The sequence below is a fragment of the Camarhynchus parvulus genome, chromosome 2 (assembly GCF_901933205.1).
Source record: "Camarhynchus parvulus chromosome 2, STF_HiC, whole genome shotgun sequence".
In the NCBI taxonomy this organism is placed as follows: domain Eukaryota; kingdom Metazoa; phylum Chordata; class Aves; order Passeriformes; family Thraupidae; genus Camarhynchus; species Camarhynchus parvulus.
In genome coordinates this window covers 9,561,495-9,579,651 of record NC_044572.1, presented here as the reverse complement: position 1 = coordinate 9,579,651, position 18,157 = coordinate 9,561,495, and the positions used below count along the sequence as shown (strand labels likewise).

General features: G+C 35.9%; 1 protein-coding gene across 2 annotated transcripts in view; it reads left to right on the top strand.

Moving 5' to 3' along the window:
* PTPRN2 (protein tyrosine phosphatase receptor type N2) overlaps positions 1-18,157 on the top strand; it is a 636,599-nt gene that overhangs the window by 280,823 nt on the left and 337,619 nt on the right. For both annotated transcript variants that reach the window (XM_030971071.1, XM_030971072.1), the window contains one exon: positions 6,439-6,518. In XM_030971071.1, coding sequence (XP_030826931.1) covers positions 6,439-6,518 — 80 coding nt within the window. The remainder of the gene's footprint in view (positions 1-6,438; positions 6,519-18,157) is intronic.

The following is an 18,157-nucleotide window of genomic DNA, read 5'->3' as shown; positions in this document are numbered from 1 at the left end:
TAGCAAAATAATCTTCACCTCAGATGAAGCAAGTTGTAAAATCTTTAAAATACTCTTTCATCATCTTTTGCAATGTAAATTAGGATCAGTGTACTTAGCACAATTTGATGCATATAGATTAAATGATTAATACAAAATTAATGATTAATATAAAATAATTAAAGCTCCATCTTTTAGTATCAGATACCCACCAGACATGGATTGCTGTTATTGGAAAGTGTCCCTTCCTGGGCCAGTCATCCCTTTCCTGTGATTTCAGTCTGGAAATTATTCTAATGACAGTAGTGTGTCAGGCATTTCATTATTTGAGCACCTTGTCGTGGCCTCTTCTCTGCCCCTGAAATGCTGCTCTGTGCGGTCACTCCTCAGTGCTTATCATGTCAGGGGGAGAAAAGAGGGCACAACAAGGTGTCCAAGACTTAGACACCTAATAATTCATACCTGATTAATGAAGAATGTAACTTGCAGAAGTAAATCTGGGCTGCTACCATCAAATCCAGACCTAAGTTTTGTTCCCATGTAGCTGCATTTTTGAGATGTGATTGCTCTGAAGCTGTCAACCTTTCTAATCTTTGTGGTCTACCTTTGTGGTTCTGCCTCCCAGCTGCCTGGTGAAAACCCATGTAATGAAATAAAAGTGGTGATAGGAAATCAGGCACTACCTGGTGAGCGCTGCAATTAGTGTCTTTCCCTTAGCAGGGATTTTGCTTTTCCATCTTTAGTTCCTGGTCACTGTCAGGCCAGGTGGAATGGCAGTACAAGAAGTCTTTAACTTTCTCTCTCTATGCTGTGTTTAGTGCAAGAACACTTCAGAGAATGGTGCAAACTGTTCCTGCTTAGTGTATATGAAGGATATAAATATTAATAGATAATATATTACTTGCTGTATTGCAGAGTGTTCTGGAACACTGTGCATCATTCTGCACTTTAGAGAGCATGTTGAGAGTTTCGTGAGAAGAGCTCAAAAAACTCATTTTGCTAAAACAGAAAAAGGTTTTTTTAATTGATCACTTGCTGTGCATACATACCTGTCAATAGGAATGTGAGAAGACATACAGCTCCACATTGATATTTCTGCAGTCCAGGTGCAAAGTGAAGCAAATCTTTGAACAGTAAAGATATTAAAGAGTGAGAGATGTGTGTCTTTTTAGTATTAAGTCTGAGTGATGATCAATAATTCTCTACTCAACAGTTCAGGGATTTTATTTTGTAGCAGGTCAGCACAACACATCCTTTGCAAGCTTTCCTGAGTCTTTGAAGCTCAGTCAGGTACCTGCTTGTGTAATTTAAATACAGTATGATGCAATGCTTCACAAAATAAATTCTGGTCAACAGTTCTGGTCAAAAATGTTGGCAAAACTTGAATCAAGTGGTCAACTGATTTACAACTGAGTATCAGAAGGAGAAAAAAAATAGCCATTGTACATCTCTTAATCCATTCATGTATTGTGTGTCAATGTCCAGCTGAAATTTTCTGCCTTTGCTTTCCTCTGTAATTCATGCTATAAAAACGTAATGTAGTACAAAAACGCCTCTGCTAATTATGTGCTTTTCCCCATTGATTTGATTTGACATAACTATGTTTATATACCTCTAAATATAATATATAAAACATTTACAGTAACACAAGCATCTTAATTTTTCCAAAATTGAGAAGGTGAAAAGGAGGCTTCAGTCCAATTTAAACAATGGACATAAGCTTCAAATTCCTAAACACAGAAGGCATGGAAATGTGTACACATTGCAAGTCATTAGTTCAAGCCCACCAAACGTTTCCTGAGACAATTACCTTCACTGCTATAAAATTTGCTTTGCATAGTCCTCTGGAGCGTTACTAATTGCTTTTCTTAACCTCCAGAGATTAAAGGATTTTGAAATGAACATATAGACAAGTGGTGACTTTAATTTCAAATCTAAGCTTTATTAAGGCAAGCCCTGTTTTATTAAATAGGGTCATTAAGAGAATGTTTCATGTTGGAAATAGCCAATCCTAATCTCCTCATCTTCCTCCAGTCTTGAGAAATTGCATTCTGCCTGTATCTTAAAAATGAGGTGCCACCTCAAATCATTTCCATCTGGCATCAGCTCTATGTCTCATCTTCAAGAGTGCACAGAGCCATGTTGGCACTTGTTTCTGAGATCCTTTTCCACTAGGGGGTATGATAGACTGTGAGTGCATCTCTCAGTGCGCGCATGGTGTGATCCTGCAGTGCTGGAAGACGCGCACACGAGGGAGAGGAACAGGCGTTCAAAGCCTGGCACATAATTTATGGAGATTTAAATCCTGTCATTCATAAATATAATTATAACCCACGGCTTGAAAGTGATATGGACCTTGCCATATTGATCACGCTCCAGCTCTGTTTATTCACATCATTCATTTGTTGACAGGGAAAATATAAGAAGAATGCTGTTAGTCGTAAAACAATTAACAAAAGGAACTACTTCTATTTTACACAAAGAATATTCTTTGTTTCTTTGTGTGCTGTGCACTCTCCCACCTTCAGATGGGAAATATAAACCCAAGGGGAGGGGATTTTATTAAATCAGCAATCAACCTTCAAGTCATTTTGGTATAAACACTGTAATTATTTCATCTCTAGTAAACAGAATAAAAGACAACAGCACATAAGGGTGACAATTTGCAATATGCTTAGAATGTCTTTGTTAAAAAAACCCTTATTATGACTGAAGGCAACATTATTGTAAGTAAAAAAAAAAGGCAAAAGTCGTGACAGCCAACAGGGGGGGTAATTAGTTGGTAAAGTTCAAATAATAAATTTAGCAGGTCATTGCAACAGACATTACATTTTGTGTGGGGCGAAGTCACTATTTATTATCCTTGAAGCCAGAACTGCTTACCTATAATAAAAAAAATTTTTAAGAAAGTATAAGGAAAAAGTGATAAGTGCAATTACATTGTATAGTCCAGATAACTTCTAAGATTCACAATCTTCACTTACTTGAGTATAAGCTCATTTGTGTCAGAAAAAAATTACTACAGATTTACCTGGGGGTAATTATAGTACCATGCACCTCAGGGCAGGGATAGAAAAAACTCCTGCCTGACATTTTTAACCCCAGTTGCAGCAGATGTCAGATGTGGGTGAGGTTTCAGCCTGGTCAATGGTTTCTGTGTGACTTTTCTCCTGCCCAGCTGGGTGAGTGCTGGCTGGGGTAGGGTACCAGCAGGAGCGATGCCTCTGCTCCCCCAGCACCTCCCTGGTCTGTGGGAATGGTTTGCTTGCAATTCATCAGCTTATAAACAAATGTGTGTGCTTCAGTGAGCCCCTGTATTAGAGCAGTTTGAAGACAATTGCCATTAATGTTAGCCAGGTTTCAGAGGGTCTGACACAGTCTCATCTACCCTACTCGAATTTCCTATCAGAGTTGCATTTTATACATCTTGAAACCTTTTTTCAGGCTGGTTGACCTCTTGTTAAAAAGTCTTTTAAAAATATTTTGCAGTCATATAATTACTGGTTTTGTTTAAATGTTCTCATCCAATACATAATGAACAGTGAGGAATTCCCTAAAGGGCATCTTTTGTTATTGAAATGTTTATTTATTGAGTGCTTTTGCCAGAAGCCCCCATGAGAAAAATCTTATTTTATGAGCTCCTGAAGCAGTCAGTTCCCAAAACATCAAGCAGAAATGCAATTTTGACCAAGTAGTCTCAAGGTCTTTTGTTTGGTTTTAAATAAACAGAATGCCAATGTGGAAAAAGTTGTGACAAAAGCTGCTTTGTTTTCTGTATTTTGCAAATATTCCTAGTGAAGCCAGGCTGATGTGGTGCTCAGGTGATTTCTAACATACAAGAATTCAATTGCTACAGTAGAGGAAAACAATGTCCGACAGAGCAACATATGAGTGGGTGTTTCAAATGATTCTGAGATTTATTCTTTCCTGCAAAACAATGGTCTTAACTCAGTAGCATCCCACTTGCATGAGGAATTTTTTTTCCTCACACTATTTTTTGTTCTTGTTTTCCCTGAGCAGTGAGGAAGAATGACGGTCCTTGTGGCAACACTGATGTGGGCATGACTCAGATCTTCCTGGGTTCCTGGATTATCCAGGTGGAGTCAGTAGAGAATAGTGGGATGGTTGCTGACAGGCTCCCCTCCTTGGAAATCCCTGTCTCTCACTGCCTGGGCTGGGTCACTGAAATGATCCAGTTTTAATCTGTGATTTTACTGATGCCAGGAAGTGCAAGGCTGCCGCGAGTGGGGCAGGGCAGGACAAGTGGGAGGAAGCGGGGAGTGGCTGGAGGGAAAAGTAAAGAATTCAGGTAAGGGAAGGACGGCAGGAAACTTCTTGTGTTTGCTGATAGAGCTGAAGTATAACTACATTGTGGTTTAAATTTTGTGTTGGTTCTAGGTTCTCAGCTATAATCGACTATGCAGTGAAGATTTGGGGGAATATCTGATATTGGTTTTTCTTTCCCTCCTATCTTGGTGATGCAAGAGCTGCATACTGGAGTGATGCTGCTTTTATTTAAAGCAGACTGCTAATGGCACTGTAAATATCTGAGCACCTGAGAGGAATCAGCATTTCTCTTAGGTTGACAGCACAAAAGAAGGACAGTGCAAGATTACTTAGAGTCAGTGTTTGATATCCTAAAACAGGGGCATTTTATGGTTGATTATCTCAGGGCTAGTGACAGAACAGTCTGGATTTTTGTACAGCAGTTATCTCAAATAAAAAGCACTTTGTTATTGTTGAGTATTTTAATATATAATATTAATATTATGTTGACAAATGTTTTATACTTGCCTGGCATTATTAAAAGTGTTTCTTGACCATTAGTGACCAGGCTTTTAGAGTGTCCTTTAACAATAAAATCTGTTTTCTTTTTCTCCCCTCTCCCCAAGAGTACTTCAAGAAAAATGATTGATTAATGGCAGTCCCTGTTAACTCCAGAATAAAAGGTGTGCAGTGCATGCTTTGCTAGTAAAAGATGAAAGGATATTTCTTATTCTTATTCTTACTCTGATTCCCTTTGTAACCTCAAAGCAAAGTCTTATATTTAAGAAAGAGTTTTTACTATGTGAAATGGAAAAAGTTTAAAGGTATTTCTGTCTAGGATATATGTGATACAATTAAGCACACTTCATTAAGTGCTCTCCATTCTATGATTGTAGAAGATGAACATGTTACTAAAAGAATAACTTCATTTCAAGCCCTGCAACAAAATATTTTTCAATTTATTTATGTTATGCAAAAATTTTTCAGATTTCATTCTCTCCTAAGCCACTGCCATAGGAAGTCAAAAGCTGTTACATGTACAGTTCCAGCCCCTGCAGTTCACCTTTTAAGCAGGGTTGCTCTTCACAGTGTAAATATAATTCTTTTCTCTGATAATGTGAGTTAAAAAACCTTAGGAACTTGCATAATGCATATTATGTAAGTAAATTTTACAAAATAGTGCAAATTTTTGTTTTTCTTCAGACCCTATGCTCTTCTCCTCTGTAAATTCTTGCATTATAATTGGTATAGTCTCTTGTCCCCCAGAAATCTTTCTTCAATAATACATTCACTATATTTTTGTGTGTGTTTTTCTTATGTGTTTTGTAAATAAGTATTTAAGTATAGTTTAAAGGACATGAACCTGAAATTTCTTCTTTCCTTTCATCAGATGTACATGTAGGATGTTTATTGAGATGGATGGAGAATGAATGCAACATTACAAATATAGATTTATTTTTCCTTAAAATTACACAGTGATATTTTTTGGTGAAGCCCTGAGTACATTGTCATTCTACATCTGGCTAATCAGTTCCTTCATCTGTAAACATCTCATAGATTTTAGTGCCATAAAGGATCATCAGGCTATATGCAGAAAGGTCTTAACAGAGTCAAATCGTTTCCTCTCAAAAGTTGTTATCCCCTCTGTTGTTAAATGATAAATACTTTGTGGTATTTTTCTGGTCAAAACCAGCTATTGGATCAGATATTTCCACAATCTCTTCTCCACACATATTCTTGCAGAATATGATTAAGATAAATATTCTGAGTTTTTATATTGTCCCTCTGACTTGCAATTGTGACAACAGGAACTGAAGTTGTGTTGATATTGGGAATATAAATGTGAAAGTACATGTAATCTTCTTTGGATGCTGAATTCCAGTGATGAGCTATGCTGTACTTCACTGAATAGCAATTTCAGTGCCTCCATTTTGCCATCTTCATAATAAGAATAGTATTTACAGAAGTGTTCTGAAGTTTAGTTAATGTCATTGAAATTCTTTCAGACGGGCACAAAATACACAGAGGAAACCACAAGATGTATAAAAATGTATGCAAATGTAGCTAATGAAGCAAAAGGAAGAGGGCTAAATGGTGTCTTAATAGGTTCTCTTTAAAAACCTATTTTGATAAGGGATATTATGCCATGTCTCTTGACTGTGAATCTTACATTTTTTTAATAATCTCTTTCAGCGTGCTGGGACCAGCTGTGACCTTCCGAGTGCGCCCAAACCTCCAAAATATTTCAACTGCAGATGTTGCCAAAGAAGCAGGTAAGTCTTTGTCCTCCTTTCCCAAACTGTGACCTCCCACATGTCTGTTCAGCAGTCAGTACCACTGCAAACAGCCCAGACACATCCTGTTCTCCCAGAAGACTGACTTTTAAAGGGGGAGAGAGTTGACAGGTGAGTGGCACGTGAAAAATTGAAGTTTAACATCTTTAAGTCCATTAAAACTGTTTGAGACTTTCTTGTTTGTCAAGAAAATTAAATAGAGGCTTGTCGTCATGTTCCAGTGTGGTGAAAAACTCTTCAGTGTTGTCAAGAGCTCCTAAAAACACATTAGTCATTTGTAAAAGATGATCACTTTTCTGATACTTTTTTCCAGGGAACAAAAATGTTATTACACCTTAGCCTTAATATCTGGAATGAAAAATGATAGAAATATGCCTTTTTTGTTGTTCTGTTTCAACTATTTCAATGACAAGTTAATCTTGGAAGTAAAGATTGCATTTCTAGAATTAAGCTGCTTCTGAGTACCACTGTTCTAAGGCTCCTATTGGCTCCTTTTCAGCTTGGCTGTTAACTGTATTATATGTTGACTGCAAAAAACATTTTTGCAAGGTGTCTGAACTGATGGTTTGTTTCCAAATTACTCAATTGATAGACTTTAAAAATCAGAAGTAAATGAGTTGCAATATTGCTTGAAAACAGAAACAAGAAAAGTTCATGTAAATAAACACTGGGAGTCCAGTCTGTTTATTAACTTCTACTTTTGCTTCACCATGGATGAATGTAGTTACAGAAAAAACTGGGGTGGCTCCTAGGCCAGAATTTTCCTTTGCAGAACCCTTTGCATTGGAGAAGGGTCTTGTTAACTTGTGATTAAAGAGTAGCAGGGTCAAAAAACCCTAGATGTGTACTGTCAGAAGTACAAATGTACAATAAGCACTGAATTATGTGACTCATGAATGGGTATGAATTTTTTTCCTGGGAAAAATTAATATGGCTTTTTTTATAACAATGATCTTCCCTGTCTTGCAAACTTGTTGAATCTCTCTGAAAGGATCAGCAAATATGATGCTGTTGGTAGAGCCTGCCTGCATTGCCAGAGGCTTTTGACAAGGTCTTCCCAGAAGTTTCTACGGAAACTAATTGTTTCTTAGAATGTGGAATATGGAACAGAAAAATGGTGAATCACTAATTGGTTAGAAGGCAAGAAACAGAGATTAGGAAAAAAGTATTAGTTTTCTAAGAGGCTAAGATAGTGAAAAAAAAGGTGGAAGGATCTCTGCTCAGAGTGTAACATTCAACATAGTTATAAGTGAATTAGATAAGAGAGCGAGCAGGATGGTGAGAAATCCTGCTAATACTGAATTATTCACAGTATTAAAGGTGAAAGTTGATCTTAGAAATGTAGAATAAAGCTGAGTGAATGGACTCAAAGTGGCAGATGAATTTCATTGTAAATTACTGTAAAAATTTCATATGGAGAAAAAATAGCTTTGCATACATAGGTCTACATAGTAATGTAGTTAGTGTAGTAATGGGTAATGTGATGAAAATGACAGTTCAGTCTCCATTATCAGTTGAACAAGGAAAAGTTTTTTAAGGATTATTTGGAATGGAATAGAAAACAGAATAATATAATTTGTTCTTTCATAAATATGTCCTTTGCCTTTATTTAAATACCGCATATGGTACTGCTTCTCATACCTCAGATAGATTTGAAATTCTGGTTGAAATGGAAAGATTCAGGGAAAAGCAGAAGGCATGACTATAAGTATGGAATATCTTCCATATAACCAGTGGTGCAGTAAGAAAGGAAATTTTATTTTGGAAAAAAAAAAAAAGAGTATGGTATGAGAAAGGTCTGTCATCTCTAGAGTTGCACAGTGAATATGGACAGGACTGTATAATTGCTTTTGCAGTGCAAGAACAGATGAAACTGGCAGAAGGCAGGTTTAAAATAAATCAGAATGCAGTTTATAGTTTTTCCAGTTGTGGATAATGAGGCTTACAATGTATTCAAAAATTTACACATAAGGAAATTAATGGAATCGAATCCACTGAAATTTTGCAAGGCTGTGGAAGCATTATCAAGTCCAGGAGGTTCCTGATGTGCCTTGTCCTGTTCCTAGCAAACTACTCTGAAAAGTAAAAAATGCTGTAACTTGTTTATATCAGTAAAACTCAAGATATAACATTCTGGTTTTGCTTACCAGTGGAATCAAAGTAGTTCTTTTCAACTTTAACTTAAATGCTACTGAAAAAGTGGGGAGGTTCTGGGGACAAAATAATGCCACCCCAGAGGAAGGGTAAGAAAATGGTGAAGGATCTGGAACATAAAGCCTGTGAGGAGTGGATGAGAGAGCTGGAGGTGTTAACCTGGATAAAAGGAGGCTCAGGGGAGACCTCATCACTCCTTACAACAACCTGAAAGGAGGCTGTAGCCAGGTGGATGTCAGTCTCTTCTTCCAGGCAACCAGCAACAGGACAAAGGGAAATGGCCTCAAGCTGTCCCAAAGGAGGTTCAGGTTGGATATAGGAAAAATGTCACTGAAAGGATGGTTAAGCACTGGAACAGGCTGTCCAGGGAAGTGATGGAGTCACTATCCCTGGAAGTGTCCAAAACCAAACAGACGTTGTCCAAAACCAAACAGATGTGGCCCTTTGGGAAATGGTTCAGTGGTCATGGTGGTATTTGGTTAAGGTTGGACTTGATGGTCTTGGAGGTCTTCTCCAACCATAATGTTCTATGATTCTAAGAATTTCTGCAGATTCACCAATTTAAATTCATATTTTACACAGTAATTTTATCTACTCTTAATTACATTAATATCCCAAGCATTTTTTACTTCTGTTTGCTTAGTGAATTAAAACTTTCAGGTTTTGATGGCTGCAGAAAGAGGTTTATAGGAGTTTTACATAAGTTCCTCTTGGTATTTCAGTATGGCCATACTATTGTCATAACTAAACCTTGTGTTTTTCTTTTACGTAAAAAAATATAAAAAGAGCTCACAATTCTATCCATCCCTCAAATATTTTAAATTTAAAAAATATCTTATTTTTCCTTTCTAACTCATGAAGTTGCAGTACTTACCAATGTACTCACTAATCAGTTCATTTATTTTAAGCAAACATCTTACTTCCCAATCTCTAAGCCAAAAATAAATTCTCTTAAAAAATCAACAGCAATATATACTTACATAAGAAGTTTTTTCAGGCCCTAGTTGTAATTATAAATATTTAAAGTGTACAGTGTCTTGAAGAAAAGCATTCCAAGTACTTAATTTATGAAGGGAAGCCAAAGGATTATAAATCAATGCCTACTCCCAAGGTAGGCACAGGTAAATGCATAATTCCAGGCTGTACTGCTATTAGGGAACTTGACATCCCTCCAGGAGCTTGAAAAGCAGATCTTGTTTACAGAAAATGAACAGACCAAATGGACAGAAGAATTTCACAGTCTGTCACATCCTTAGAAATGAAAAGAATTTGGAAATCGAGGTAATTGGATGCCATAATAAATATAGGAATGTAAATTATTCCGATTTGCAAAAAGGAATCTATTTGTGCAGGTGTTATGTACATGCAAGTCTCACTGATAGCCACAAGAACAGTTTCTGTGCAGCAGTTTGGTCTCATTATTCATGTAGCATATATTTTTGTAACCAAAATGGATAGACTTCATATTTTCCTTGCACTATTTAAGGCTTAAGTATAGGGAACTATATTTAAAGTTTTCCATCCTCCTCTGTGGAGTTTGAAAAATGTGCAGGTTAGAGAAGACATGGGACTATTTAGCAACTATGCAGGGAGGTGAAGGACTTAAAATACCCACTAAAACCCAGAGATTTGGAAGTATGATAATAAAAATGGTTGTCTCTGTTGTCTTGGAGTTTGAGGTTTATTCTTCTTGGTGCACACATGACCTATCTTGAGGCAAAATAAGCCCTCTAAAATCCTTTAGAGACATTCTTGCTGATAAAACTTTCTTCCCAGTAACTCACGGTTCCAATTCTGTGTAAATGTTTTGATTACTTTTGGTTGGGGGTTTTTTCAGTTTCTAGGGCTATATAATTATATGAAGAAGCTGACAACAGAGTAATTTAAAATTGTGAATAGCTTGCTTTCTCACATTAACAATACCTTTATTTGTTCTAGAGTAAGACACCCAACATTTTGCCAGCTTCACACTCTTTGACATTCAAATGATAGAATGCATCTTTCATCAAGTAGCTGTCCTCTGGCCTATTTCTGTTTAATAAGTCAGGTTCAGTGGTGCAATGTAATTTAATCTCAATGTTTTGAAGAAATAAACTTTCTCAAGATGTAAGTTACCTGCTCTAGGAGTAATTACAGTTGGCATGACATCATTTAGACAAACAAATGTATATTTCTTTTCTCTTCAGCTTAAAGGTCAGGAGAAACTTAGCAGAGAACAATTATCAGTAAGATAACTCTATAGAAAATTGTAATATATTTGATGTAGAAATGAGGAATGAAATTACTTTATATGTAGTCCAGAATCCTGTAATTTAGGCAAGGACAGTGATAATTAGAAAAGCGGAAACTTATGAAGTTTCGAAACGAAGAATTTTGGTATCAGGTGCCTGTAATGGTCATATATATTCTGAGCACATGAAAAAGAGATGTAGGAGAGAAGTTTTGGGCACACATGCTCAGCACTGCTGAAATTTCTTTTAGTATTAGAGTCATGTTCACATTTCTTTTTGTATTATATTGAAGTGCAACATTTTAGGTGTTTAGGTGAAGACTGAAAAGCAAAGGGCTGTGGGCATAGTGAAGGCATGATAGTGATGGGGACAGACAGAATGATTAAAGGCTGTGCATAACCAGATATTAGGGAATTACCAGGTCTTGTGTGCAAGTTCTTGTGCCTAAGATAACTTGTGATACCCACCAGTATAAAAGGTCAAAAATTTAGATTTATTTCATGTACATATAGGAACAGAAAATTTTTCAATTTTAATTTCCATAACTTTTAACTAAACCATTGGTTTGGATGGTTTTGGTGGTTAGCTTTCTTTTTTTTTCTTTTGGGGTGGGGCCTTTTTTACTTTTCTGTTACCCTGTTGGTGAAATTCACATTTTCACACTGCATATGGTCTGAAGAGGACTATTATCCTGACTTAGAGAATAGGTTGTTGAATCATGTGAACTTCTTGTCTAAAAATCATTTCTCTGTGAGTGATTTATTTCTGAAAATAAAAGATCACAAAATTAATTCTGCTGAAATACAAAAATGCAAAACATAATGTATTGTTATTCAAATTTTACTGTATTATGCAATACAGCAAGCTGATTTGAATAAAAACACTGCCTCAAAGTTATTGGAATATATTAAAAAACATATAGAATTTCTCAGCAGTTTTAAATGACTGCAAATGATTAAATCTGCAATCTTACAGATTTTGAGATTTAACATCTACAAATTTTGGTCATGTCCCCGCTGAGCTGAAATTTCCATGACAAAAAATACACAATAGAACCTTTTGACTTTGAATGTGAATAGTTTTGTTGAAGTTGGCAGCTCTAAACAGACAAAACACCATCTTTAGCTTTTAGCATTAAACAGTCTTTTTGAGTTAAATGAATACTTCAAACCCCTTAGAGTTAACTTACCCTGTGTAGTGTTTCCAGCTGCTGGTGTCTGATTGGTTTGGAGTGGTCCAAGATAGCATAGTTCTGCTCTTAATTAGGATGACTAAATGGCCAAGCTCTTTGTGAGTCTGCATCCAGTTGGTGAAGAAAGTATTTATGCCTTATTCTGCCTCCAATGTACTGCTTTTCTTGCTGACACCATGAAATTTGACAGTATTTTTTGTGCTGGTTTGCTAATAACATCCATCTTGTTTTTCATGGTGGCTGTCAGTGCAGGAGATAAGAATTCTGTGTCATCAAAAGGAGGAAATTTCAATTTCAAAAAGCAAAATCTTTAGTGCAACACAGCAATTGCCAACCTTGGTTTTCTTGTTGACTCTTGGCGTAAGCTTTGCAAGTCTTGTGAGAAGTCTCAGCAAGGTGAACTCTTGCTTCAGGCACCAACATGTCCATGCTGGCAGACTGTCTTGGTTCCTTTTTCTACCCCACAGCTGTGAGCAGTGATGGTTGTTTTGAAAGTATTCATTGGTCAGTCACTGTCAGATCACAATTCAGCTGTGATGAAGTAAACAGAACAAGTTTAAAGTCTTCAGGTGAATTCCTTCTCTCTATCTAGATTTTTGTAGACTGTGCAATAAGATATCTTGCTCTCTGAGATGGTAACAAAGAATGTGTCTGTGAATAATTTGAAGCTCATCTTTGAAGAGAATTGACAGCTTCTGTGTCAGAAACTTTGAACAACGTAGCCGGGAGGCTGTGAGGTTCATCTGATTTCACTTGCATGTCCCTGGTTTAAGTAGGATTACAATTCTTTGCTCTATAATGTGAAACGTAAAGATTTGACAGGTCTTTTTCTGTTCCTACCTCTCTTAAGTCTTGTGGTGTAAATCCTGATTTCTTCTACTCAAGCCTCCTTAGTTCACATTGTCCTTTTTCACCTCCTGAGCCCTCTCTAGTGGATCGATTTCCTTTCACCTACTGGATCATCAAATCTGTCTGAATTATTTTCCTCAAATCTGTCCGTTGCTGAATAAAGGATGTCATTATAGTTTTGAAGATTATTCAGAAACTGAACTGTCTCCTGCAGTACCAAATGTCTGATTCAATGCTTAAGAGTTTTCAAGATGGTGTTTCTTTCCCACCTTGTTCTTCTGTTGAAATATAGAACAAGTGAGAAGCACTACCATTTAGAAAATGTGTCTCAATCCTGAAGAATAAGAAGTACCTTTGGTTATGATTCTTCTCCATGGACTTCCTTGTAATTATGGTATTAATTTCTGTGATTAGTAGGGGTAGAATTCATTTGAACATACACCCCTCTCCTCTAAGAATAACTGTGAGGTATCTAATTTTAGAGAGAAATATTTCTTGTCTTTAAAACCACTTTCTGTTTTAATAGAAAATTGCAGAACTTCCTCCTGTTCAACTTATAAAGTCACATCATCTATTCCAGCATAAACCCTTAAATCCAGCTTATTGGGAATTGTAAAGCTACTTAGTAATTTTGTAGAACTGGGGAGGAAAACAAAAAGAACCAATTAGCATTATGTAGTTAATAGTCCTTAATTTAAAGCAATGATAGTTTATGCCGTTGCATTCTCATGCCTCTTATTTACACTCATTAATAGAAAACTGTCAATTAAACTAAAATAAGGAGAAATGCACCATTGGTGTAGATATTAGAATATTGAGGAATACAATAATTAATAGCTGAACAACAGTATACCAAAGGTTCAATGGAAATACCAGAATGGAATCTTAGATTGAAACTCATGTATTTTTGTTAGGTGGTTTTTTTTTCTGAAAACTATAAGCAGGCCTATGGAGACTGGTAAAATAAGGCTTCCATTTAAATAATTTATGTCATGGTTTAGAGGTTAATAGAAATTTTTAAGCTGATTTTTTAAAGAGCCCTCTGGTAATATATCTAAATGCATTTTAATAGTGGAAATAGAATTCATCTAAATCTGTTGCAGCTCTCAAAATGTTAGGCATTCATTCAAAAATAGTTGCCTAGATTGCCTCTACATTCAAAGAGAAATGATAGATTATATGAAGTGATATTTATCATAGGTGGATAAGAGTTTGAGAGAGAAATCATCACTAGTGTCCCCAGAATCACTGAGATATTGTTGATGATAGAGCTGCCATACGTAGATCCTGGGTGTAAATCTGGGGAGATTGGTGGAAGTCAGGATGGTAGAATTTAGTACGCTGGAAAGCTTCTTCCTGTAATTGCTGCTTGGTAACAAACTCAAAAATATATACTTTTCTATTCATGGATCTCTTAAAGTCTTCTGGTGCAAATCCTGATTTCTTCTGCATAAGTCTCCTTTATTCACATTGTCCTTTGCTAGCATATTTAAAGCTCTTTAAGGATTCAAAATTAATTTAAGAGCAAGTAAAAATACAAACATGTAAATTTTGATAAATATTACCATGTGTGATGCTATTAAATAACCAAATTACTAGAGATGGCTTCTTCACACCTATAGAGCTGATAATCCAGGATGAAACTGCACTATAGTTGGAGTGCAAAGTGGTTTTTTTTCAAACCAAAGAAATCTCCCAATACATTTTTGACTATGGTAGTGGAAAGTCTTTTTCTATTTAAACTTGCTACAGATTTCCATGCACAGATGTTTGAAACTGACCCATACATTTTAGGTATAGGACAATTTTCAGTTGATGCAAATCAACAAACAGTTGCTCTAAAATCCATGGCACAGAGGATGTGTGACTGAAACAAAACACTTTTCATTTTTGTATAGCAGCAGTACTGGGGGTCCCACTGTGTACATAGCATCAAAAAGTCCCCACACTAAAATATTTAATAAATAATTTTATTTCTGACTTAAAGCAAGCAGAAATCCCCAACCCCAAGACAATTGCTTAATGTTGTATTCCACCATATTATTTAGCCTAATTGCTTCTATTTCACATTTTTATGATAAACAGCACATTTCCCAGGAAAATTGAAATATATATGCATTATGACATATACAGCAATAATAAATACAATTCCAGACATCTCTAAATGTTATAGTCCTTTAATAAAGTTTTATGCATTTTTGTGCAGTAAACATAAGATGTTGTCTTTGTTTATAGCAGGTCCCAAGCATATTACAACAAATTATTTAGGAACACAACAGTTAGAAGAAATCTGGTAATGCAAGATCTTTGAATGCATTGAAAGGCAGCAGCTTTTATATAAAGAATAGTTTGACTATGTGATATTTTTTGATGATTATGTAACTTTCTAGGTAAGCATAAAGAAGGGAATTGTAGAAACTCTGGTTTAGGTCAGATAGCATTGTGACCTCATCTTTACCCTGAAAAGAACAGTCAGTACCTTTTTTGCCCCCATTAGACAGATTGATTATAACTTCTCAAAATGTGGAACAACAAGATTAACCTAACGATTTTAAACCGTGCATGCAAATAAACACTAGGCACCATGTGGAACAGGGATAATGTGGAACAGATAGTGTTCTATTTCAGTTGGTACAAACAGGAAAAGAGACTTTATCTGATGTAACTAAATATCCTATTTTTAATATATGAAATTGGATGATTAGCAGTCTTGTGATTTTAGCTGATAGCTTTCATATCAGCCAAAGAACAAAAATTGTGAGTGAGAGCAGTGCTACTTCAGGAGTCTATGAAAAATAGTTGTTATTTAAAGCACAAGAGAAAAAACAGAAAATCAATATACTCATCTGAGAATCAGGCTGTTTTCCCTTTTACCTGGAGAAAAGTAATAACATGAAAAGGCCCTTCTCCAGAAGTGTGGTGTTTTGGTACAGAGTGTAAGGACAGCTGCCCTGAACGTGGGAGCAATTTGTTCTCTTGCTAAAACACGATTTACAGGTTGACATCTTGGGAAGGAGGCACAAATGTGACCCTGGATGAAGGGGCAGGTGGGGGTTTCTGGCTGAAAAAGGCTTAGTTAGAAGGTCCAGGGGATTCACGTATCATCTGTCTTGAAAATAGGCACTTGCATGACCTTCTGCTGCTGATAGCTCATGGAGGGATGTATCTGAGAGGGGAAGTAATGACCTCTTGATAGTGGGACTAGGAATTATTTGAGAGTTTTGGGAGAGTTTTTGAAAAGAAGTTTTTTTGGCAGTGCTCACAAGGGCGCACTTGTCAGCAGTGTGTGTTAACATTGCCTTCATTTTGAGCAGTCTTTCTCCTACGGACTGAAGGCTCCTTCAGCAGCTGCTGCTCCTGCCTGATACTGTGCACAGTTGTTAGGGACTGCTGGGACTACAAGGCAAGGGACTTGATTTGCATGAATTGTTTGTTTTCTGGACTATCTATGGCCAAAGAAGGTGGGGTTTTTTTTCCTCCTTGAGTTTTCCTGAGCTCCACATATCCATTCTGACATGCAAGATATGATTGAGTCGAATTTATTACATTTGATCTTGTTCTTATCTGAAGATGATGTTTTCCATTGTCTGACAAAAGTAGTTTTCAGGATTTAGAGATAATTGACCATTGTAATAATCTGCAAATATGTAAATCTTTCTAGAATCACCTAGTCCTCCGGAAAATGTTAAATCCCTTTGCTATGTTTAAAAGATATTTTCCGTAAATTTGAACTTTCCAGATTAAGAGAAACTGTATGAATTTGTTGAAGTCAGAAGGCATCTCTAGATTTAACCTAGCCATAGATTTTTCAAGTAGTACCTGTAAATTCTCTGCAGCTCAGTTTTCTTAATTGTAAATCTGAAATATGAACAGTAAAATTCTTTTTATGAAAAAAATAAGCTATATGTATAAGTTAATTCAGAGGATAGGCAGTACCATCAACATAGGATAATTATGATCATTTTTCTCTGTGTTACTTCTGCTGCTTTTAAATACATTTTTTCCTGGTTGCATTAGTACAACAAAATCATAAAATGGTTTTGGTTGAAAGATCCATCTAGTAGGTTATTTAGGCTGTCCCCCAGAATTATGATGGGATTGGCTGGCAGGAAATCATATAGCAAATACTTGATAGTCTGTTGAAAAAAAAAAAAGACCAAAAAAAGACAAATGAGAAAAAATGTGTATGCCAAAATCCAGAGGGTGCCTCTTGGCAAAGTTTTATAGACATTTTAGATCAGTAACAAGAAAAGGTAGGTAGCTACACCCCATTACTCCTTCCTAAACAGCCAGGTAATTACTTTTGGCATTTTGACAAGTGTTTGCTGGAGTGAAGGTCAAAGCTGTCAGCAGAGAAGATCTATGCTAATCTGCTCAGCTGGAGAAGTCTCAGGTAGCTAATGTTTTGTAATTAGAAGTTGTGGAAACCAGTTTTCACTGTAGTTTTACACTGAGCATAAGTGAACTAATAAAACAGAGTAAATTTATTTATCAGAGTTCACAAAAATTAGCTAAATGGGTGCTTAAGAGTAAACATCCAATATGAAATTGGAGAAATAGGGGAAATCTGTGGTACAGAGTAAATGCATATTTGTATGCATTTCTATGTGGCAATATATATATATGTATGTGGTATTATTATATATATGTTTGTGTGGGAATACACATATATTTATCAGACATGTTTATTACACATGTGTGCAGCTGGCGAAACATGTACCAAGATAAATAATGATAATACTTTTAAATTTACATTGAAAAATATTAATAAAAAGGAAAGGAAAGGATGCACTTATTCTACTTTAGAAAAGTACTGGAAATAAAAAAAAAATGCTGGAAATTTCAAATACATGAATGCAAAACTTCAGTTCAATGCATGCAAAATATTCCCATTTTCTTGTGGGCATTTTCACTTCATCCAGCACTACTCTGTGAGTGGATTTGTTTAATTGAGAGGGGTTTTAAACTGCTAAGGTACTTTAGCAAGGTATGAGAAAATATGAAAGCAAAAAACCCCAAACAAAGGATTGTGTTAATACAATTATATAAACAATGGGGATTTTTATAATGTGTCATTTGTTTTATAATGTTAATTGTCTTTTCCTGTTGTTATATTCATGTCTTTATCAGACTAAACTAAAAATTATTGAATTATTGTTCTCACTTATCATGGTGTTCCTTGTGCTACTGAA